Genomic DNA, 25434 nt, shown 5'->3' on the forward strand with positions numbered 1-25434 from the left:
TTTCCTCCCATCACCCAAAGATGTGTAGATTAGGTGGATTGGCTATGCTAAATTGCCCGTAGTGTCTGGGATGTGCCAGCTTGCTCAATTAGCCTTGGGAAATGCAGGTTACAGGGAGACGTCTGGGTGGGATGCTCTTCAGAGGGTCAGTGTGGACTTGGGCTGAAAGACCGGCTTCCACAATGTAGGGATGCTATGATTCTGTGAAATGGATGACAGTGTCAGAAATGTCCTGGTGGGCAGTGATGGGTAATTGGTATTTTAACCAGTGGCATGGGTGATTTGATAGTGGTTCTTTATTAATGAAAAGATTCTTGAAAGGTTGATCTGGATTCCAATCTTTTTGTTAATTCATTTGTGGGATGTGGGTGTTGCTGGCTGGGCAAGATTTTATTGCCTATCTGTGGTTGCCATTGAGAAGGTGGAGATGGAGGTGGAGGTGGAGGTCTTCTTAAACCACTGTGATAGGGTTAGGGTTACATGTGTGGTAGGTAGATCCACAATATCATGAGGGAGGGAATTCCAGTATTTTGACTCAATGACTGTGAAGGAACTGCAAAACACTTTGAAGTCAGAATGGTGAGTGATTGGGAGAGGAACTTGCAGATTGTGGTATTTCCATGTACCTGTTGCCTTTGTCCTTCTAAATGACATCGATCATGGTGAATGTTTAACACAAAAATAAGAGCTGGCTTCTTCTCCAGTAGAGAGCTGAGTTTGGACAAGGATAGGGTTCAAAAGGCGAAAGATGGAAACTAATATTGGTGTTATAGATTTTACAGTAAAACTGATAGATTTACAATAAAACCTTTATAAATCTTGGAATGTCTTTTGCTGCTAAGTTCAACATATGGATAGTTGTCTTGAAATAATGGAAACTAAGCCAGGGAGGAAGAATGCAGAAATGTCAGGCAACTCTTCAAGGAGATGAAAATATAGCACCATGTTTTGAGGAGAACATCAAAGTATTGAGTGACAGATGCAATCCCCAGGATTAATGATAATGGCGGAGTGGGGTTTCTACTGACCATGGGGTTACAGATTTTGGTTGAATTCAATTTTGCTCCTGCTGATGGTCCACACTTCCTCAGGGATGTCAAATTTTGCATTGCCATAAATTGATCCGATTTAGCATTGTAGATTCAGAAATTCTCGGACCACACATAAGTAACAAAAAGCACACTTCATTGCAATTAAGCCAGTGAGAGATCAATCGACAAAAATCCAGGGTATCAATAAGAGATAACCCTGAATATGCTAATAACTGATCTTGGAAACATAGTAAAGAGACAGCATCATTTATACCCTTAGTACGCACTACTATCTTATTTTCTCTATTTCTCACCATACAGTGTTTCTTTGTTAATTAGTTCTCATTAGATAATTAATAAATTTAATATTGTTAAATAAAGCCGCTGACAGTTTCTGTTATTTGAGTAAATGTATGGGAATGAGATAAGGAACAAAGCCGTTAATTCTACTAGGATTCTTTCACACATATTAAACAAACCAACTATTCAGGGTTATATAAGTCAGTAGTTAAGGAACTATCTTGTTCTAGTCATTATCATGGTTTCATAACAACTATTATGGCAACTGTCTGAGAAATAGGACAACTATTAATCTGTGCCAGGATTCATGCATTCTCATGATCACCTAACTTATCTTTTTTAAAATGTCAATTTATTAATACAAAATGGAGTCCTGTAACTATGGAGGTTCTTTTTAGCTATTACTGCTTTCATACTTTATCATTCCCTCCTTTTGATCAATTGGGTCAGTCTTCTGAGTTATGGTAGAAGCAGCTCAATATGAGGGACAACAAGCATTTGAAAGGAGAAGGTAGATAAGAACAGTGAGTATAATAGAAACAAAATGAAAAAGGATATTCCCAATACACCCAAAGATACCATTAAATGGCCACCATCCCGCAATACTATCCATCTCACCATAGCCTGTTATTCAGCTGAAGAACTTCATGGATAATGTGCCTTGAGAGATCAGTGATATTGGAGGACTGGTCAGGAATAAAAGTGCAACATTCCTTTCCTACAATGGCACAGGTCCCACCCTCCTTAGCAAGTGGAAAGTCCAAGGCAAGCAATTCTGAAGGGTCACTGTCCTGATCATGACCATGTTAGCATTAAAATTAGTCAGGGCATTTGCTGTATCATTAGCAACGCTTTCCAGGATTGTCCTCAATCTACTTAATTGGGTGCCCTGTAAATAAAAGCCAATGGGGGGGGGGGTAAGACATTCCAAGAGATGTGAGAAGAGCAGGGAGGTACCTCTTGGTGCTTGGGGGCAAAGGCAACCTGTCTAAAACTCAAATAAGGGGAACCACATACCCAATGTAACATGATCCCCACAAGTCTGCAGGGAGCCACAGATAGGCCTGTAGCCCACAAACAAAGTAGGTGCCATTATAGGTGGTTAGGCTAGAACATATATCTGGGAAAAAACAATGACTGCAGATGCTGAAAACCAAATACTGGATTAGTGGTGCTGGAAGAGCACAGCAGTTCAGGCAGCATCCAACGAGCAGCAAAATCGACTTTTTGGGCACTGACATTTTTTACAAACCCACCGACTCCCATAGCTACCTGGATTACACCTCTTCCCACCCTATCTCTTGCAAAAATGCCATCCCGTATTCCCAATTTCTCCGCCTCCGCCGTATCTGCTCCCAGGAGAACCAGTTCCACCATAGGACAAACCAGATGGCCTCCTTCTTTAGAGACCGCAATTTCCCTTCCCACGTGGTTAAAGATGCCCTCCAACGCATCTCGTCCACATCCCGCACCTCCGCCCTCAGACCCCACCCCTCCAACCGTAACAAGGACAGAACGCCCCTGGTGCTCACCTTCCACCCTACCAACCTTCGCATCAACCAAATCATCCTCCGACATTTCTGCCACCTCCAAAAAGACCCCACCACCAGGGATATATTTCCCTCCCCACCCCTTTCCGCCTTCCGCAAAGACCGTTCCCTCCGTGACTACCTGGTCAGGTCCACACCCCCCTACGACCCACCCTCCCATCCTGGCACTTTCCCCTGCCACCGCAGGAACTGTAAAACCTGTGCCCACACCTCCTCCCTCACCTCTATCCAAGGCCCTAAAGGAGCCTTCCACATCCATCAAAGTTTCACCTGCATATCCACCAATATCATTTATTGTATTCGTTGCTCCCGATGTGGTCTCCTCTACATTGGGGAGACTGGGCGCCTCCTAGCAGAGCGCTTTAGGGAACATCTCCGAGACACCCGCACCAATCAACCACACAGCCCCGTGGCCCAACATTTCAACTCCCCCTCCCACTCTGCCGAGGACATGGAGGTCCTGGGCCTCCTTCACCGCCGCTCCCTCACCACCAGACGCCTGGAGGAAGAACGCCTCATCTTCCGCCTCAGAACACTTCAACCCCAGGGCATCAATGTGGACTTCAACAGCTTCCTCATTTCCCCTTCCCCCACCTCATCCTAGTTTCAAACTTCCAGCTCAGTAACTGTCTCCTTGACTTGTCCGGACTTGTCCGACCTGCCTATCTTCTTTTCCACCTATCCACTCCACCCTCTCCTCCTTGACCTATCACCTTCATCTCCTCCCCCACTCACCCATTGTACTCTATGCTACTCTCTCCCCACCCCCACCCTCCTCTAGCTTATCTCTCCATGCTTCAGGCTCACTGCCTTTATTCCTGATGAAGGGCTTTTGCCCGAAACGTCGATTTCGCTGCTCGTTGGATGCTGCCTGAACTGCTGTGCTCTTCCAGCACCACTAATCCAGTAGGACATACATCTGTCCATGCCCTGAAGCCATGGCCTTTCCAAAGGGAACTTGATGTTCTGTTAAGGACAGAGAATCAATCGAAAAGAAAATAACTGAATTTAGTCAAATGTTGAGTCGGTTCAATCTATGGGATAGTGAAAGAGCATTGACTAGTCCCCATATATGAGCCACTAGAGAAGTTCCCATCTTTATTAAAGCAAATTATTTCATTAATAATATTGTTAAGGACTACCAGGAAAGGGGGTACAAGGGACCTGTTAGCCAGGTTAGTACCAATCTCTAAATAAGGTGATCTCATATCCTGCTGACTGCCTTTCCCATACTTCATTAAGTCTGTCTGAATCATCATAAGAGTCCCGGTGTATTAGCCATTCAGCTACCTCGGGCCAGCTAAAGGAGACAGGCCACAAAGGAATATTCCCCCAAAGTCATCAAAGCCACCAGTATCCAATGTAGTTTTTCTTAGTTCTTGTCTGTTCCTTTACTGGCTCATTTACAGTCGGTTCAATGAATTCAGCAGAGTTGTTCTTGCACGGTCACAGCCATTGGGGTAGTTAGCAGCACCTGAAACAGTCCTTTCCACCTTGGCTTCAATTTTCCCTGGTCCCAGTTCTTAATCAGGATAAAATCTCCAGGCTCTACAGTAGGGTGGCACAGTGCCTCACAGCACCAGAGACCTGGGTTCAATTCCCGCCTCAGGCAACTGTCTGTGTGGAGTTTGCACGTTCTCCCTGTGTCTGCGTGGGTTTCCTCCGGGTGCCTGTTTCCTCCCACAGTCCAAAAATGTCCAGGTCAGGTGAATTGGCCATGCTAAGTTGCCTGTAGTGTTAGGTGAAGGGGTAAATGTAGGGGTATGGGTCTGGGTGGGTGGCGGGTCAGTGTGGACCTGTTGGGCCGAAGGGCCTGTTTCCACAATGTAAGTAATCTAATCTAAAACAATCGGCTTAGTGAACCTGTGAAAGTAAATATTGAAGAGTTTTGATTAACTTATGCAGATATTTTCCCACTTTTTCACCGCTGTTGTAGCAGTATTAACAGTCGTTGGAATGGCTTCAATCCATCTACTAAATACATCTGCTATTACTGGACAATATTTATAACAATGTACTCTAGGTAATTCCATAAAATCAAGTAAACAAGTAAAAGGCCACCAGGCAAGGGGGTGGTTCCACAACTGCAGGGCATTCTTTTTCCAGCATTTGTCTTTTCACAAATTAGCTTGCTTTTGTTTGTTTCTCAGCTGCTTTCTGAAAAGCTGGGTGCCACCAGGTGTTAGTAAAGTACTAACCATTCCCTCCTTGCCTACATGTGTACAATTATGCACATCATCAATTAAGATAAGTCGGAGCAAAAAAGAAACATAAACTTGTCCCGCTGCAGGGGTAACCCACAGCTTGATTTGAGTATTGAGGGAACACCCCAATTGAGTCCATAGGTTGGGCTCTTCAGCAGAGGCAGCACCCTGTAATTTCTGTATTTTACCCAGATCCTTAAACTGTTTCTAAGCAGGTTTTGCTGGGAACCCAATAGGATCAGAAGTTTGGGATGTAAGGCTGCCTCCTTGGCAGCAGCATTTACCCGTTCATTTCCTTTGGAGACTGTATCTGTTGCATTAATGTGAGCCAAACATTTGACAACTGCCAGACTGGTTGGACAAAAACAGCATTGATCATAGGGTGTCCCGTGGAAATTAAAAATCCTCTATGTTTCCATAAGGCTCTGCAATCATGGGCCACAGCAAAAGTATAATGAAAGTCAGTACACATATTCGCTAATTTACAACTCAAGAAAGCATGTTGATCCCTGCAGGAGGTCCAAGATAACAATAAAGAAACTTCGCTCTCCAGTGGCCATATCTCCCACAGTTAAAACAAGGGACTGCTATTTGACCCAGGGGGGGATTTCACTGTATTGTTGCTAGTCCCTAAGGTGCAATACTGGGGCCTGCTTGGTCCCTTTTCCAGGGTCCCCATGGGAAAGGGTTACTCAGCTGTAGTTGCTGGGTGGGCATCTGAGGTAGGTTCCGCTCTCAGTGGGTATCCTGATACCATTCAACCCTGTAGGAGTTGGCACATGGCATTTAGGGATTGTGAGGTCGCTGGACATATTTGGTTTTTACCTGTAACTTGGATCGTGGTTCGTGCTTGTTCTGGCCATCCCAGTAGAAGATCATCGCACACCTCATTAGCAAACAGGAATTAGAGTCATAGAGATGTATAGACCCTTTGGTCCAATTTGTACATGCCAACCAGATATCCCAACCCAATCTAGTCCCACCTGCCCATATCCCTCCAAACCCTTCCTATTCATATACCCAACCAAATGCCTTTTAAATGTTGCAATTGTACCAGCCTCCACCACTTCCTCTGGCAGCTCATTCCACACACATACCACCCTCTGTGTGAAAAAGTTGCCCCTTAGGTCTCATTTATATCTTTTTCCTCTCACCCTAAATTTATGCCCTCTAGTTCTGGACTCCCCTGCCCCAGGGAAAAGACTTTGTCTATTTATCCTATCCATGGCCCTCATGATTTTATAAACCTCTATAAAGTCACCCCCTCAGCCTCTGATGCTCCAGGGAAAACAGCCCCAACCTATTCAATCTTTCCCTATAGCTCTAATCCTCCAACCCTGGCAACATCCTTGTAAATCTTTTCTGAACCCTCTCAAGTTTCACAATATCTTTCCAATAGGAAGGAGACCAGAATTGCACACAATATTCCAAAACGTGGCCTAACCAATGTCACGTACAGCCACAACATGACCTCCCAACTCCTGTACTCTGATCGATAAAGGAAAGCATACCAAATACCTTCTTCACTATTTTATCAATTCATGTTGGTCCGGATAATGTCAGCGAAACCAGAAGAAATACACAGCAAAAGCATAGCATTAAACAAAAGTGAATCATCTTCTTGAGTAAAGGCTTGATCACCTGCAAATGTTCTGTAACAGGTAACAAACTGTTCCCAATAATTATCTCCCACCTCCCCAGGTCTGGGTTTGCATTCTAGTACGTCACTAATGTTTACAGGTTGTTGTAAGGCTCACTCTAATGACCGGATTAAGTGGTCTGCCTGGGCATCATTGTTCGGGTAACTCTCCTTCAAGACCTCGTAAGTGCAGCAGCCTGGCCGATCTGTCCTTGTCACTTCTTCAGGGGACTGGATCATACTGCAAAGAGCAAACAAGTCTTGAGGAGTGCCATTATACATCTGTATTGTCCTTCAGACATATTAAGCAAATTAGGCCGGTTTCTCCTTGCAGTCATGGGCATGGCTCTGGGTGGCCCTAGGTTGAGGATGGTCCAGGCCGCTCATCTCTATGAAGTTGGCTTTGAAGCGGGTAACTGATACCGAACCCTTCATCTTCAAAGCAAGGTGGAGGTTTAGAATCGGGGGTGTGCTGGGGACTATTGGGAGATGTTCGGGGCTCAGTGGGTATCCTGGGATAAAATCCCCATTCCTCATTCCTATCAGTGTTAATCCCTTCCTCAAATATGCCAGACATAGGCTTGGGATTCGAGTAGAACATAGATTATTTTTACAGTGCTGTTACTTAAACCCTTTTTCATCTTCCTCAGCCTTAGTGTCCCTAAAGTGTTTCTCCTGATCCCGTTTTTGTTACCTCCCATCTACCCACTCAGACTCAGCTTTTAGCATCTCCCAGCATTTGGGAGTTCCATCAGTTGTACATACCTCTATCTCCCTATCACATGCATTATTCCTCCAAATGGCTTACAAGGTATATTTCCATTTAATATCTGCTCTATCATTCATTCTTTAATTAACAAATAACATTATTGCTCACATTTCTTATTTCAAGTTAGGTTTACCACCTGTTCACAAAAGGCCACATTTCAGGTCCCTACTTTCCTGACCTATACAGGGGGTACAGAATAAAGACTTAAATGTCATTAACATAGCAGAAAAACATATTAAAATTTAAAAATTACTGTCATTAGTAACATATATAGAATGCCCATTTTAAATTACTAACCTAAGTTAATCACTTTTAATTCTGGTTTTATAAAATATTTGAATATGTCTACTCCATTCGACAATGCCTGGGCTGAGGGCAGGGCCCTTGCTAGGAGAGGTTATGGTGGGGTTATCGATAGGTAGTTATTCCCCCTGGGAGCAAGGGGGAAAGTCTCCTTTCAAATATGTTTCGCTTTTTTTTACTTAGGAATAGCTTTTAATTGTGTTGGTTTAAACGTTTTAAAGAATTTTTATATTTGTGCATTTCCTACGGTCTTTATTCAAGGTTTTCTGAGTGGGGTTCTTCCTCCTGTGGAGGTCTCGGGCTTGCCTGGATGATCATGGCTAGCCATTCGCTGAGGTGGTGCACCTGGAATGTCAAGGGGAGTAATTCACCAATCAAAAGGAAAAAGATATTATCAAGTCTCAAAAAAGAGAGGGTTGATGTAGCTCTCTTACAGGAGACACATCTACTTGACAAAGAACATTTAAAGCTACAACAGGGTGGATTTGATCAGGCTTTGTTCTCATCTTTCAGATCAAAAAGACAGGGAGTAGCCATCCTTATTTGGAAGAATCTTCCTTTCCAAATGTTAAGCCAGATAAAAGATGAATCTGGATGGTATATATTGATGAAAGCCCTAATACATGGAGAGGAATATGGAATTTTGAACCTTTATTGCCCCCCGACGCATTCCTTTAAGTTTGTAATGGAAGCGCTTTCTAAGTTGTTGGCTTTTGGAGTCCGCCATACAATTATAGGAGGAGATTTTAACTGTATTATGGACCCAGAGAACAGATAGGATACCGAAGAGTACTACGGGTATATCTCTGAGATCTAGACAACTGGCAGATCTGAATAAGGAGCTAGGGCTAGTAGATGCATGGAGGTGCCTTCACCACCAGGGTGGAGACTTTACTTTCTACTCTAACCCACACAAGTGCCATACCAGAATTGATATGTTTTTTGTCCCCTTGATCCTTTTGAATTCCATACTATCTTGTAAAATAGGTAATATAGCTATTTCTGATCATGCCGCAGTATATTTTACCAGAGAACATAGAACATTACAGCGCAGTACAGGTCCTTCGGCTCTCAATGTTGCACCGCCCTGTGAAAACAATCTGAAGCCCATCTAACCTGCACTATTCCATTCTCGTCCATATGCCTATCCAATGACCACCTAAATGCCTGTAAAGTTGGCGAGTCTACTACTGTTGCAGGCAGTGCATTCCATGCCCCTACTACTCTCTGAGTAAAGAAACTACCTCTGATATCTGTCCTATACCTATAACCCCTCAATGTGAAGCTATGCCCCGTTGTGCTAGCCATCATAGAAGTTAAGATTAGGGATGATGGGATAGGCCCCCGACATTAGCCTTTGGATCCCTTCTTACTGAAGAATAGCAAATTTATAAAGTATTTTTTACAGGAATTCAAAATCTTCTGGGAAATTAATTCAGGTACAGCCAGTAACCCGTCGATGATGTGGGAGACCACTAAGGCATCTGCGCGAGGCTTGGTCATCTCATATTCTGCGACCCGGAAAAGACAAAAGGGAGAGCAACAGTGCCTTCTATTACTAAGCTACAAAGGATCACAGCCCTTAGGGCAGCCTTGAATACCGCACTTACCCAAACAGCAAAGAGGGAAATGTTATTTGCAAAGCAGAGATTATTTGAGTATGGTGACAAGCCTGGCAGATACCTAGTATACCTTGCTAGAAAGAAGAAAGCTCCTCAAACTATTACGTCCATTAGAGAAAGTGCTGGTACCCTGACTTGTGATCGTAAAAAGATCAATACAATCTTTAGGAAGTTCTATTTTGAACTGTATAAATCGCAGGACTGTGAGGATAGAACTGAGAAGATGGAATCCTTCTTTAAAAATTTGGCCCTTCCGGGCTTAACCTCGGAGCAGGTGTCGATCTTGAATGCCCCCTTCAGAGTGGCAAAGTGCCTGGACCAGACTGATTCCAGGTTGAGTTCTATAAAGAATTTATAGGGGAACTGGCCAGGCCACTCATAAATATGTATAATTACTCAAGTCAGGGCTGCCTCCCGCCTTCGTTGAGAGAAGCAAACATCTCTCTTATTCTTAAAAAGGAAAAGGCCCCAGATGATTGCTCATCATATAGATCCATATCCATACTAAATGTGGATTTCAAAATTATTTCTAAAATGTTAGCATTAATATTGGAGAGGGTCTTACCATTCATCATAAAAGAGGACCAGACAGGGTTTATAAAGGGCCGCAGGTCAACTAATAATATTAGAAGGGTCTCAAATATGATACAAGCCTGTCAACAGGAAACAAAACCAGGTTTAGCTGTCTCCTTGGATGCAGAGAAGGTACTTGATCGGGTTGAATGGCCATATCATTTTTATACACTGGACAGGTTTGGTGTCGGAGAGGTATTTACTAAATGAGTTTCAGTATTATATAATGATCCCAAAGCAGCTTTGATCACCAATGGTTTAAGTTTGGGTAGCTTTAGTGCAGGCAGGGGTTGTCGTCAGGGATGTCCTCTTTCACCAGTATTATTCACGCTAGTGATTGAACCGCTGGCGGAAGCTGTACGAACTGACCCTGGCATAACAGTTCCGAGGGTTGGATCAGGCAAACATAAAATCACTCTCTATGTGGATGATGTCCTCCTCTTCTTAAGTGATCCTTTGATATCCGTGCCCCACCTAATCCAAGTGATCAATTTATTTGGTATATTCTCAGGCTATAAAATCAATTTTGTGAAATCTGAGGCCATGCTGTTGGGAGGTCTTGCCAATGTATCCAATTTACCAGGCGGATCTTGCTTTCCATTTCGGTGGTCACTAAAAGGTTTTCTGTGCTTAGGTATTTTTATCACCCCAGTATTTGGTCAGCTGTATAAAGCTAATTTTGTGCACTTATTAGAGAAAATAAGACAAGACCTTCAATGCTGGGGAGATCTCCCAATATCCTGGTTAGGCAGTGTAGCCCTAGTTAAGATTCTGGATTAGTGGTGCTGGAAGAGCACAGCAGTTCAAGCAGCATCCAACGAGCAGCGAAATCGACGTTTCGGGCAAGAGCCCTTCATCAGGAATAAAGGCAATGAGCCTGAAGCGTGGAGAGATAAGCTAGAGGAGGGTGGGGGGGAGAGTAGCATAGAGGACAATGGGTGAGTGGGGAAGGAGATGAAGGTGATAGGTCAGGGAGGGGAGGGTGGAGTGGATAGGTGGAAAAAGAGCTGGGCAGGTCAGACAAGTCTGGACAAGTCAAGGGGACAGGGCTGAACTGGAAGTTTGAAACTAGGATGAGGTGGGGGAAGGGGAAATGAGGAAGCTGTTGAAGTCCACATTGATGCCCTGGGGTTTAAGTGTTCCGAGGCGGAAGATGAGGCGTTCTTCCTCCAGGCGTCTGGTGGTGAGGGAGCGGCAGTGAAGGAGGCCCAGGACCTCCATGTCCTCGGCAGAGTGGGAGGGGGAGTTGAAATGTTGGGCCGTGTGGGGCGGTTTGGTTGATTGGTGAGGGTGTCTCGGAGATGTTCCCTAAAGCGCTCTGCTAGGAGGCGCCCAGTCTCCCCAATGTAGAGGAGACCACATTGGGAGCAACGGATACAATAAATAATATTAGTGGACGGGCAGGTAAAACTTTGATGGATGTGGAAGGCTCCTTTAGGGCCTTGGATAGAGGTGAGGGAGGAGGTGTGGGCGCAGGTTTTACAGTTCCTGCAGTGGCAGGGGAAAGTGCCAGAATGGGAGGGTGGGTCGTAGGGGGGTGTGGACCTGACCAGGTAGTCACGGAGGGAACGGTCTTTGCGGAAGGCGGAAAGGGGTGGGGAGGGAAATATATCCCTGGTGGTGGTGTGTTTTTGGAGGTGGCAGAAATGTCGGCGGATGATTTGGTTGATGCGAAGGTTTGTAGGGTGGAAGGTGAGCACCAGGGGTGTTCTCTCCTTGTTACAGTTGGTGGGGTGGGGTCTGAGGGCGGAGGTGCGGGATGTGGACGAGATGCGTTGGAGGGCATCTTTAACCACGTGGGAAGGGAAATTGTGGTCTCTAAAAAAGGAGGCCATCTGGTGTGTTCTATGGTGGAACTGGTCCTCCTGGGAGCAGATACGGTGGAGGCGGAGAAATTGGGAATACGGGATGGCATTTTTGCAAGAGATAGGGTGGGAAGAGGTGTAATCCAGGTAGCTGTGGGAGTCGGTGGGTTTGTAAAAAATGTCAGTGTCAAGTCGGTTGTCACTAATGGAGATGGAGAGGTCCAGGACGGGGAGGGAGGTGTCAGAGATGGTCCAGGTAAATTTAAGGTCAGGGTAGAATGTGTTGGTGAAGTTGATGAATTGCTCAACCTCCTCACAGGAGCACGAGGTGGCGCCAATGCAGTCATCAATGTAGCGGAGGAAGAGGTGGGGAGTGGTGCCGGTGTAATTACGGAAGATCAACTGTTCTACATAGCCAACAAAGACACAGGCATAGCTGGAGCTCATACGTGTGCCCATGGCTACCCCTTTGGTCTGGAGGAAGTGGGAGGATTCAAAGGAGAAATTGTTACGGGTGAGGACCAGTTCTGCCAAATGAATGAGAGTGTCAGTGGAAGGGTACTGTTGGGGATGTCTGGAGAGGAAAAAACGGAGGGCTTGGAGGCCCTGGTCATGGCGGATGGAGATGTAGAGGGATTGGATATCCATGGTGAAGATGAGGCGTTGGGGGCCGGAGAAACGGAAGTCTTGGAGGAGGTGGAGGGCGTGGGTGGTGTCTCGAACGTATGTGGGGAGTTTCTGGACTAGGGGGAATAGGACAATTACCTCGTTTTTACCTAAGCCCTAGTTAAGATTCTATCTTGTCTTCTATATCCTATGAGAACACTCCCCCTGATGCTGCTGAGACAGGTGTTGCGTAAGTTTTACGGCTGGCTCGGCTCCTTTATTTGGAATCATAAATGGCCCCTTATCAAATTAGAAAAGCTGCAGCTCCCACAAGCAAGGGGAGGACTGGACTTTCCAGATTTTAGGAGGTATCAATTGAGCTCCTTATTATCTTATGTAGCTGATTGGGTCTCGTGACCCACAATCAATCTGGTTAGATGTTGAGACCTCCCAAACAAAATGTCCCTTCATCAATCTTTTATTTATGGACAAGATGAGAGCTATTATAGACTATTGTAAAAACCCTATCGTATTAAATACAATTAAAGTCTGGAGGATAATGCGACAAGATGAAGGCAACTTGCAAAAAACCTCCCCTTATACTCCTATAGTGGGAGCATTGGGATTTCAGCCAGGGCTGACAGACACTACATTTAAACCTTGGAATTCCAGAGGTATCGCCTGCTTGGGAGACCTGTTTGATGGGGAGGTTATGACCTCCTTTGTACAGTCACACCAGAAGTTTGGACTGTCTAACAGGGACCTTTTTCGGTATTTCCAAATATGAGATTATATACAAAAGAAGACCACACTGATAAATAATCCCTACAAGTTGGATAGGGAAAGGAGAGTGCTATGGCCGATGGGGCCCCCCTCGGTTAGTACTCTTTATCACTCATCATATAATAAACTATCCAAGGACATGGAATGATTATTTAAAACCTGGAATCAAGAATTAGGGTTGGAAGTCTCATTAGAAATGTGGGAGGACATCTGAGAAGATGCCAGAAAAATCTCTATTTGTAATAGAGCTCAGGCACTTCAATTAAAGACACTCCATAGGGCTCATATGGCACCTGAACGACTTGCAAAATTCAAGGCAGGAGCATCCCCAATGTGTCCTAAATATAAAATAGAAGGTGGCACTCTCACGCATTGTCTATGGATATGCCATAAGGTCTGCAGGTATTGGGACAGAGTAGCGAATGCCTTGACACAGATCTTGGGTACGGAGATTAGATTGGATCCAATGTCCCTACTTTTGGGCTCTTCAGATTTTCCCTCCCTGAATGTGTACAGGAGGAAATTATTTACCATTCTTTCTTCTTGTGCAAGGAAAACAGTTTTAGTGAATTGGGTAGCTGAGGGCGCACCAGGACTTTCGAACTGGCACAGGTTAGTCATGGAATATATCCCCCTTGACTTCCTCACAAAGATGGTGCACCAAAAAACATAATTATTTCATAAAACATGGCAGCCCTTTTTGAAGTATATCGACACAGATATTTCGGCCATACTGTCCAGGGCTTTTGTCTAGCTGCAGTAATGATTCTGGCTGGTTTTATATGGGTTTTATTATGACTTGATGTAAATCTATTTTGAGTATGTATCTAGTTAGAGTCAGAGAGATGTACAGCATGGAAACAGACCCTTCGGTCGAACCCGTCCATGCCAACCAGATATCCCAATCCAATCTAGTTCCACCTGCCAGCACCCAGCACATATCACTCCAAACCCTTCCTATTCATATACTCATCCAAATGCCTCTTAAATGTTGCAATTGTACCAGCCTCCAACACTTCCTCTGGCAGCTAAATCCATACACGTACCGCCTTCTGCATGAAAACATTGCCCCTTAGGTCTCTTTTATATCTTTCCCCTCTCACCGTAAACCTATGCCCTCTAGTTCTGGACTCCCCGACCCCAGGGAAAAGACTTTGCCTATTTACCTTGTCCATGCCCCTCATAATTTTGTAAACCACTATAAGGTCACCCCTGAGCCTCCGACGCTCCAGGGAAAACAGCCCCAGCCTGTTCAGCCTCTCCCTACAGCTCAGATCCTCCAACCCAGGCAACATTCTTGGAAATCTTTTCTGAACCCTTCCAAGTTTCACAACATCTTTCCGATAGGAAGGAGACCAGAATTGCACGCAATATTCCAACAGTGGCCTAACCAATGACCTGTACAACCGCAACATGACCTCCCAACTCCTGTACTCAATACGCTGACCAATAAAGGAAAGTATACCAAATGCCTTCTTCACTATCCTATCTACCTGCGACTCTACTTTCAAGGAGCTATGAACCTACACTCCAAGGTCTCTTTGTTCAGCAACACTCCCTAGGACCTTACCATTAAGTATATAAGCCCTGCTAAGATTTGCTTTCCCAAAATGCAGCATCTTGCGTTTATCTGAATTAAATTCCATCTGCAACTTCTCAGCCCATTGGCCCATCTGGTCAAGATCCTGTTGTAATCTGAGGTAACCTTCTTCACTGTCCACTACACCTCCAATTTTGGTGTCATCTGCAAACTTACTAACTGTACCTCTTATGCTCACATCCAAATCATTTATGTAAATGACAAAAGTAGAGCACCCAGCACCGATCCTTGTGGCACCCCACTGGTCACAGACCTCCAGTCTGAAAAACAACACTCCACCATCACCCTCTGTCTTCTATCTTTGAGCCACTTCTGTATCCAAATAGTTAGTTCTCCCTGAAATCTGTGAAATCTAACCTTGCTAATCAATCTCCCATGGGGAACATTGTCAAACACCTTGCTGAAGTCCATGTAGATCACATCTACTGCTCTACCCTCATCAATCCTCTTTGTTACTTCCTCAAAAAACTCAATCAAGTTTGTGAGAAATGATTTCCCATGCACAAAGCCATGTTGACTATCCCTAATCAGTCCTTGCCTTTCCAAAAACATGCACATCCTGTCCCTCAGGATTCCCTCCAACAACTTGCCCACCACCGATGTCAGGCTACAGTTCCCTGGCTTACCACCTTTCTTAAACAGTGGCACCACGTTAGCCAACCTCCAGTCTTCCGGCACCTCACCTGTGACTATTGATGATACAAATATCTCAGCAAGAGGCCCAGCAATCACTTCTCTAGCTTCCCACAGAGTTCTCGGGTACACCTGATCAGGTCCTTTAACCGTTTCAAGACATCCAGCATTTCCTCCTCTGTAATATGGACATTTTGGTGATAATCTTGGGGAAGCAATTCCTTGTCTATATGTGACCTGATGCCCTGAGATTTCTTACGATCTAGAGACAGAACTGAGGTTTCCCGAGGCAACTGATTCCTGATTGTGCTCCACTTTGCCATTACCAACACTGCAGTAACTAAATAAGAATGAGGTCCCCTTTAGAAGTTGGCATGTTATGTAATTACAACTAAAAACAAAACCTTGACAGAACTGCATCAAAATCGTTACAGAGTTGATGTTGCACTCCAGCCCCTGTGGAAGTATCTATTTTCACATGTTTAAGTTAATCAAGTAAATTAAGTAGTAAATTAACTAAAGAACCATAAAGGAGTCTTGTGACAAAAAACCAAAAGTAGAAAAGTAACATTATTAACTTTAAATTAAAATACCATTTTGGGGAATAATGATGCATCCCGGTCCCTTCTGAATGAAACCGAACTAAAAGATGACAACCCTGAAAAGGTCAATGGAACAAAAGAAAATCCAAGGCCGTGATTTCTCTTTTAAGAATGTATGGGCCAGCAGTACTAGCTGTCACCTGACATGTCATCCCCACCACAGAGAAAACCTAACCTATTGCATGCTAATCAGAATGTTAAGAACTAGCAAGCTTCTGTGAGTATCTCAGCCTATTACACAAGGGGGCATAGCTTTCTGGTTCCTCAAGAGCTGCTGACCAATCTGAAGCCAACAGCCAAAGACAGTCCTTTGAGGCTTACTTCTCCAGCAATCTGATAGAGAGTCTGTCTTTTTAGATCATAGAACATTACAGCAATACAGGTCCTTCAGCCCTCGATATTATGGAACTAATCTGAAGCCTATCTATCTTACACTATTCCATTTTCATCCATATGTTTATCCAATGACCGTTTAAATGCTCTTGAAGTTGGCAAACCTGTTGCAGACAGTGCTTTCCATGCCCCCTACTACTCTGAGTAAAGAAATTACCTCTGAAATCTGTCATTTATCTATCACCCCTCAATTTAAAGCTATGCCCCCTTGTGTTCGCCATCAGCATCTGAAGAAAATGGCTCTCACTGTCCACATTATCTAAACCTCTTATTACCTTATATATCTCAATTAAGTCACCTCTCAACCTTCAGCTCTCTCTCTTCAGGTCCCTCAGCCTTTCCTCATAAGACCTTCCCTCCATATCAGGCAACATCCTAATAAATATCCTCTGAACCCTTTCCAAAGTTTTCACATCCTTCCTATAATGCAGTGACCAGACTGTAAGCAATCCTCCAACTACAGCTACACCAGAGTTTTGTACAGCTGCAGCATGACCTCATGGCTCAGAAACTCAATCCCTCTATCAATAAAAGCTAACACACCGTATGCATTCTTAACAACCCTATCAACCTAGGTGACTACTTTCTATGTACTTGGACACCAAGATACTTTTGCATTCTGCGAGTTGGGGAGGGGGGGCGGAATGGTGGTGTTGGATGTTGGGAAATGGAGATCAGGTGGGTCAAAGTCTCAAAAACTATTGAGGATTTGACTGACCTCTCCACAGTTTAGATTACAGTGGTGCTGGAAAGGCACAGCAGGTCAGGGAGCATCCAAGGAGCAGGAAAATCAACATTTTGGGCAAAAGCCCTTCATCAGGAAAAGACCACTCCACAGCCTGGCTAACAGGTCTCATCAGTTAAACAAGGGATCAGCCACTTTTCCTGCCAGGAAGACAGTTAATCAGGGAGATGGCAAGTTGAAATCTTTAACCTCAGAAGGATTCTGACAGGCTGAGTAAGTGGGTAACAACATGGCAGATGAAATATAGAAAGTTGTTTGGCTATTCACTTTAATATAGATACAAGGAGCAGGAGCGTGTCCTTTGAGCATGCTCCACCATTCAATATGATCATGGCTGATCCTTAATTCAAAAGTAGTTTCCTGCTTTCTCCATACACCTCTTGCTACCTTTATTATCTAAAACTTTATCAGTCTGTTTCCTGAATATATTTGGTGGCTTGGCATCCACAGCCTTCTGTGGTAGAGAATTCTACAGGTTCACTACCCTCTTAGTGAAGAAATGTTTCTTCATCTCTATCCTAAATGGTCTATCTCATCACCTGAGATTATGACCCTTGACTTTCGACTTCCCCGATCAGGAATAACATCCTTCCTGTATCTACTTTGTCCAGCCCTGATAGAATTTTGCGCATTTCAGTCGATCCCTTCTCATTATTCTAAACTCAAGTGAACACAGGCCCAAGCTAACCAATCTCTCTTCATAGGACAGTCACATTGCGGAGGAGGTTGGTTAGCTAAGTTGGCTGCATAACTGGTTTGCAACAGTGTGGGTTCAATTCCTGTACCAGCTAACACTACCATGAAGGACCCTCTTTCTCCACCTCTCCCTTTGCTCGATGACCCTCAGAATAAATCACCACCAATTGTCTGTCTCTAATGACAGAACAGCCCTGTGATTTTCTGGGACTATGGCAACTTTACTTACTTACCATGAAGCACACACTGTAGGTGGTCATCTTAAGTTCACTTTAATAAAGATCTTGTGTTGAATCCAATGTTGAGTTATACACATGAAACATGGTATCAGTTGCCTCCTTTATAGGGGTTGGTGCATTCTGGAGATCACTCTCTCTACCTTGGTCTCATGAAAGTGGCTAAAGGCAGGAAGACAGACATCCAGAATCCTGCAGAACACCTACGGTTTTCTGTCTTACCTGTATTTGATCCCAATTTAGGAAATGAAAATCTATTCTCTTTAGTCTGAACATGTTACCCATACCCAAACCCATTTGTACTGCCACATTAAAATTCTCCCAAAATGTAGAACCTGAATGTGACTGCATAATGTAATAAGAATTACATTATAATTTCAATATACCTATTAAAATTGCTGAACTTCTTAACACTACCTTTTAGCTATTCCACTGTTGGAATTTTATTACATTTAAACATTTCATCAGAAATACAATTTTTAACAAAATATTCAGTTGTACAATCAAGACAGTGTAACAGAAACCTAGAGCTCAAATAGAGAATGTGAATAGATCCTCAAAAAACACAAGTGTGAATTAGAGATAGGGTGACAACATTGCAACTATAGCAAGACTGTGCACCAAAATATGTTGATACTAAAACCGTCGGCGTTTAACATATGAGCTTTGACTGCAATCTTGCTGCTGTTCAAGTTCGCGAATGGTCCGGCGAAGTGCTGCAATCTCTCGGTTTTTTTCCTCTTGCAAATGTTGCAACTTCTGTTGAGAAAAAAATGTTAGTCAACTTGTTGATGCTTTCACTTTTCTCACATAACCTCGAGCATTAGGGTCCCTCCATTTTGTGTTCAGCAGCAGGAAGAGCAGGAGCGACGACTGGGGGCTGCCGGGAAGGTGAATCACTGATTTAAAAACTTACCTTGTGAACGGGCAGAGCACACACTGAGCAGAAGCAGACATGGGACTGCTGAGTAAGTGAACTAATATATGTGGGTGGTTGTGTTACCTGAAACACTACTTAGTTGATGTTTCCCACCCATCGTCCTCCTCTAACCAAAAGAAAAAAGTTCTGTGTGCTGGATTGGTAAGGTAATTATTTTTTTTATTCTTTATTTTTCAATAGTGGGAATTTAGAATAGTGGGAATAGAGGTTAGGGCAGTTGAATGTTCCTCCTGCAGAATGTGCGAGGTAAGGTCACCACTAGTGTCCCTGCTCACTTCATCTGCAGGAAGTGCACCCAACGCCAGCTCCTTGAAAACCACATTAGGGAACTGGAGCTGGATGAACTTCAGGTTATTCGGGAGGTGTGGGGTGGGGGGGGGGGGGGTGGGGGATGTTATTGAGAGGAGCTACACGGAGGTAGTCACACCTCAGGTACAAGAAAAAGACAGATGGATTACAGTCAGGGGACAGAAAGAGAACTGAAGGCAGTGCAGGGATGCGCTGTGGCCATTCCCCTCAATAACAAGTATACAGTTTTGGATACTGTTGGGAGGTAGAACTTACCAGGGGTAATTCATGGGGTACAGGTCTCTGGCACAGAGTCTGTCCCTATTGCTCAGAAGGGGTGGGGGGAGAAGAGCTGAGCATTGGGGACTCTATGGTTAGAGAGACAGACAGGAGGTTCTGCGGGAACGCGACAGACTCATGGTTGGTGTGTTGCCTCCCAGGTGCCAGGGTTTGTGATGTCTCTAATTGTGTTTTCAGGATTATTGAGCGGAAGGGGGAAGCAGCCCCAAGTTGTGTCCACATAGGCACTAATGACATAGGCAGGAAAAGGGATGGGATTTAAGCAGAAATTCCAGGAGCTAGGGTGGAAGCTTAGAGCTACAACAGAGTTGTTATCTCTGTTTTGTTACCCATGCCACGTGTTAGCGTGGAATAGGGACAGAGAAGAGTTCAACACGTGGCTACAGGGATGTTACAGGATAATTAGTGCTCATTCTGGCATAATAGGACCTCTACACATTGGATGGTCTACACCTGAACCAGAGGGGTACCAACATCCTTGAAGGGGAAAGTTTGCTAAAGCTCTTTGGGAGGGTGTATACTAATTCAGCAGGGGGGCTGGGAACCTAGATTGTAGTTCCACTGTCCAGGAGTTTGAGAGTAGTGAGGTCAGAAATAAGGTTTCAAGGTTGCAAGAGTCCACTGACAAGCAGGAAGGTGGTTTGAAGAGCAGGGACAGGAATGGTTGTTGCAGGTTCTGAGATTTAGATGTTTCAATAAGAACAGAGAAGATGGTAAAAGAGGGGGAGGTGTGGCATTGTTGGTCAAGGACAGTATTACGATGGACATTTGAGGACTCATCTACTGAGGTAGTATGGGCTGAGGTTAGAAACAGAAAAGGAGGTCACCCCATTGGGAGTTTTCTGAAGACCTCTGATAGTTCCAAAGATATAGAGGAAAGGATAGCAAAGATTATTCTGGATAGGAGCAAGAGTAACAGGGTCGTTGTTATGGGGGCTCTAACTTTCCAAATATTGACCAGAAATACTATAGTTTGAGTACTTTAGATGGGTCAGTTTTTGTCCAATGTGTGCAGGAAGGTTTCCTGACACAGTATGTAGACAGGCCAACAAGGGGTGAAGCCTGGAACTGGGTAATGAATCCAGCCAGGTGTTAGATTTGGAGGTGGGTGAGCACTTTGTTAAAAGTGACTACAACTCAGTTCTGTTTACTTCAGCAATGGAAAGGGATAGGTAAATACTGCAGGGCAAGAGTTAAAGATGGGGACAAGGCAATTATGGTGCAATTAGGCAAGATTTAGGATGCAAAGGATAGGGAAGGAAACTATAGGCGATGGGCACAATTGAAATATGGAGCTTATTTTAGAACAGCTAGAGTGTGTCCTTGGTAAGTATGTACCTGTCAGGCTGCCATTTACTAAAAAAGTTGAATCTCTTGTCAAGAGGAAGAAGAAGGCTTATGTTAGGATGAGACGTGAAGGCTCAGTTATGGTGTTTGAGAGTTACAAGTTAGCCAGGAAAGACCTAATGAGAGAGCTAAGAAGAGCCAGTAGGGGACATGAGAAGTTGTTGGCAGATAGGATCAAGGTAAACCCGAAAGAATGACGACAGTAAGATTAGGGCCAATCAAGGACAGTAGTGGGAAGTTGTGCGTGGTGTCCGAGGAGAAAGGGGAAGCTTGAAATTAATTTTTTTGTCAGTATTCACACTGGAAAAAGACAGTGTTGTTGAGGAGAACACTGAGATACAGAGTATTGATGAGATGGAACTGAGGTTCACCAGGAGGAGGTTTTAGCAATTCTAAAAAATGTGAAAATAGATAAATCCCCGGGGCCAATGGGGTTTATCCTAGGATTCTCAGGCAAGTCAGGAGGAGATTGCATAGCCTTTAGCATTAATCTTTATATTGTCATTGTCTACAGGAATAGTGCCAGAAGACTGCAGGATAGCAAAGATGGGGACAAGACAATTATGATGTAATTAGGCAAGAAGGGGAGTAAAGACAACCCTAATAATTATAGCTCAGTGAGCCTTACTTCAGTTCTGGTAAAGTGCTGGAAAAGTTTATAAGAGATACGATTTATAATCATCTAGAAAAGAATAAGTTGATTAGGGAGAGTCAGCATGGTTTTGTGAGGGGTAGTTTGTGCATCACAAACTCTATGCAGCTCTTTGAGAAGGTGACCAAACAGGTGGATGAGGGTAAAGCAGTTAATGTGGCGTACATGGATTTCACTAGAGAGAAGAAGGTTGAGAGGTGACTTAATTGAGACATATAAGATAATCATAGGATTAGATGGGGTGGGCAGTGATAGCCTTTTTCCTCAGATGGTGATGGTGAGCACTAGGAGACATAGCTTTAAATTGAGGGGTGATAGATAAATGACAGATTTCAGAGATAATTTCTTTACTCAGAGGGAAGTAGGTGCATGGAACTCCCTCCCTGCGACAGTAGTCGACTCACCAACTTTAAGGGCAGTTAATTGGTCATTGGATAAACGTATGCGTGAAAATGGAACAGTGTAGGTTAGATGGGCTTCGGATTGGTTTCAGAGCTCGGTGCAACATCGAGGGCTAAAGGACCTGTACCACGCTGTAATGTTCTATCACCGTTAAGAGATAAGCATGGCTACAGAATTAGTTAACAAACTATTGTTAAGAACTATTTACAATCTATATTAATGGCTTCAACAAAGAGATAGAGAATCATGTATATAGGTTTGTTGGTAATACAAAGGTAAATGGGAATGCAATTTGCAATGTAACAGGAAGAAGGTGCCAAGGGACATACTCAGGTCAAGTGACTGAGAATAAAGCGACAAATTAAGGAATATAATGTTGAGGAATGTGAGGTTATTCACTGATTCTAAGAAGAGAAAAGTAGAATATTTTTGAAGGTATGAAATTTGTAAATGATCATTTGGTAATGCAGAACTTGAGTCTTGTTGAAAAAAGACATTATGATGAACTTATAAATGTTGGTGTATTAAATGATTTGGTACAGAGATTATAAAATGGAACATAAAATGTTAAACTAAAGGTGTACACCAAGTGATTAGGAAGGCAAATAATATGTTGGCCTTATTTCAATGGAATTCGTTAACAAAAATAAGAAATCTTGTAATGCAGAGCTTTGTTGAGATAACATCTGGAATAATATGTATAGTTTTGGTCTTCATATTTAAGGATAAATACATTTGCATAGGAGGGGGGTACAGCAAAGGATCATGAGATTAGTGTTTAGTACGACTGGGTTAAGCTATGATGAATGAGTGTAAATTAGGTCTATATTTTCTAGAGTTTAGAAGTTGGGGAGAGGTGAATTTTATTGCAACATTCAACATTCCAAAGGACCTTGAAGGGGTGGATACTGAAACATTGCTTCCCCGGCTGAGGAATCAAAAACAACATTTCAGGATAAAGATGATAATTTAGGACTGTGGTTAGGTGAAACGTCTTCACTAAAAGAGATACTACTCTTTGGAATTGTCTACTGCAGAAAGTTGTAATTGCATTAGCATTGAAGGTATTCTGAATTGAGATTTTTGGTTTTTGAGGGAATCAAAAAATTATGGGGAGCAGGTAGGAAACTAGAGTGGAAACTGAAGATTAGCTGTGACCATATTGAATGGCACAGCAGGTTTGAAAAGCTAGGACACGGTGTATAAATTCACGATACTTTCTGAGGACTATGGGGCTGCCCTCTCATTACAGAGGCACAACTGGTGGCAGTTTAACTTGATGGTCATCATGCCTCAGGCAAGGGGCGAGGTTGAGAAGGGGAGACCATCATGGTAACCTCAGTCAGTCCGGGACTTGAACTCACACTGTTGACATCAGCTCATGAGACATAGGAGTAGGTCGTTCAGCCCTTCAAGATAGCCATAGCACTCAATACAATTGTGCCTGATCGAAAACTTCAATGCCTTTGTTTTAAACTCTCACTTATGAGATAGAAGCATTGCTAACTTGGCCAACAGTTATTGGATTCTCAGGAGAAATGAACTGCCTTCTTGAATTGCTTCAATCCATGTGCTGATTGTAGACATACAACACAGTTAGGGAGGGAATTCCAGGATTTTGACCCAGTGACAGTGAAGGAATGGTGCTATATTTCCAAGTCAGGATGGTAAGTGGCTCAGAGGCAGACCTAAAGGTGAGGTCTACTCATGTGTGTGCTGTCCTTGTTTCTCTAGATGATAGTGATCAGGGGTTTGGAGGTTGTTATCTAAGAGTCTTTGGTGAATTTCTGCAGTGCTTATAGATAGTACATACTCAGGTTATAAATTTGCTCGCTGAGCTGTGTAGGTTTGTTCTCAGGTGTTTTGTCACCATGCTAGGTAATGTCATCAGTGTGCCTGCGGTGAAGCACTGGTGTTCTGTCCCACTTTCTATTTATGTGTCTTGGTCTGCTAAGGTGGGTGATATCATTTCCAGCTCTTTTTCTCAAAGGTTGGTAAATGGGGTCCAAATTGATGTGCTTATTGATGGAGTTCCAGTTTGAATGCCAGGCCTCCAGGAATTCCCGTGTGTGTCTCTGTTTAGCCTGTCTTAGGATGGATGTGTTGTCCCAGTCAAAATGGTGTCCTTCTTCAACTGTGTGTAAGGATACTAGTGGTAGCTGGTCATTTTGTTTTGGTGGCTAGTTGGTGCTCATATATCCTGGTGGCTAGTTTCCAGTAGACCATCAGACAGACTGTAGCACCAACACTAAGCAGGAAAAAAGAAGGGAACACTCTCAACACATAGGAAAGGAAAGCCCAAGGACTCAGAAAAGACAGAAATATTGTAATCCTCTCTGAAGACAAAAGCCCATATGACCGTCATCCTAAATAGAAAACAGTACATTGAAAAGGCGAACTCACTACTCAGATACCAACACCTACCAACAGGTGGCGATGGAGCCAACTCCACAGCTATAAAATTGTATCACAGCAACACTGAAGACACAGAAACATATCAATTTGGATCCCATCTTCCACCATCTGAGAAAAAGAACAGGAAATGACATCACCACAGGAAATGACATCACCAGCCCAAGGAAACCTAAACACATAAATAGATAGAGGGTCATAACACCAGTGCTTCACTGCATCACTGATGATGTTACCTAGTATGGTGATGAAACTTCTGAAAACGAACCTTCCAGCTCAGTGAACAAAATTACATCCAGAATCTCAACCTGAGCTACAAATCTTCTCAAAACTTGCTATCACTGAAGAAACTCCACAAATCAGGTGAAATTAAGAAACAGATCTCCAAAGAATGAAACCTAATGGATCTAACACTACAGACTGCCTAAGGTACACAAATTTGGGGCCCCCCTTAGACCCATAATCTCACTTGCCAGCATACCGTCATACAGACTAGCAAAGGAACTTCATTGTAAACTGAAACATCTAGTAAAACTCATGCTATTCCAATTATTCCACTAAGAATTCCTGAACATCATCAAAGACACCAAGATACAAGAGGACGAAGGCATGGTCTTCTTCGGCATAAGCCCTACTCACATCAATTAACATCTGCCCGGCCAAAGAAACACTGCCCTCACTACTAGGTGAACCAAGGACACAAACACCAGACAACACCAACCCCATCAGCAAGGACAGCAACCTCAAACTAATAGACCTGTACCTCACTACCCACTTCACCTTCAACAAGACCTACAAACAAATCAACAGGACACCCATGGGATCACTAATATCAGGATTCTTAGCAGAAGCAGTTATGCAGAGACTAGAACGAAAACCCTCCTCAAGATCCACCCCAAGCTTTGGGTCCGCTATGTGGATGACACTTTCGTTATCACAAAATGGAACAAATTAGAGGAAACCTACAATATCATTAACAAAGTCCTTACTGGCATAAATTTCA

General features: G+C 43.6%; 1 protein-coding gene across 1 annotated transcript in view; it reads right to left on the reverse strand.

Annotated features, from left to right (window-relative positions):
- Positions 1-6838: 6838 nt before the first annotated feature.
- Positions 6839-25434, reverse strand: part of LOC140493663 (coiled-coil domain-containing protein 152) — an 86654-nt gene continuing 68058 nt past the window's right edge. The window contains exons 8-9 of the mRNA XM_072592367.1: positions 18728-18849; positions 6839-6965 (exon numbers count right to left, since the gene is read on the reverse strand). Coding sequence (XP_072448468.1) covers positions 6839-6965; positions 18728-18849 — 249 coding nt within the window. The remainder of the gene's footprint in view (positions 6966-18727; positions 18850-25434) is intronic.

The sequence above is a fragment of the Chiloscyllium punctatum genome, chromosome 2, assembly GCF_047496795.1.
Source record: "Chiloscyllium punctatum isolate Juve2018m chromosome 2, sChiPun1.3, whole genome shotgun sequence".
Lineage (NCBI taxonomy): Eukaryota > Metazoa > Chordata > Chondrichthyes > Orectolobiformes > Hemiscylliidae > Chiloscyllium > Chiloscyllium punctatum.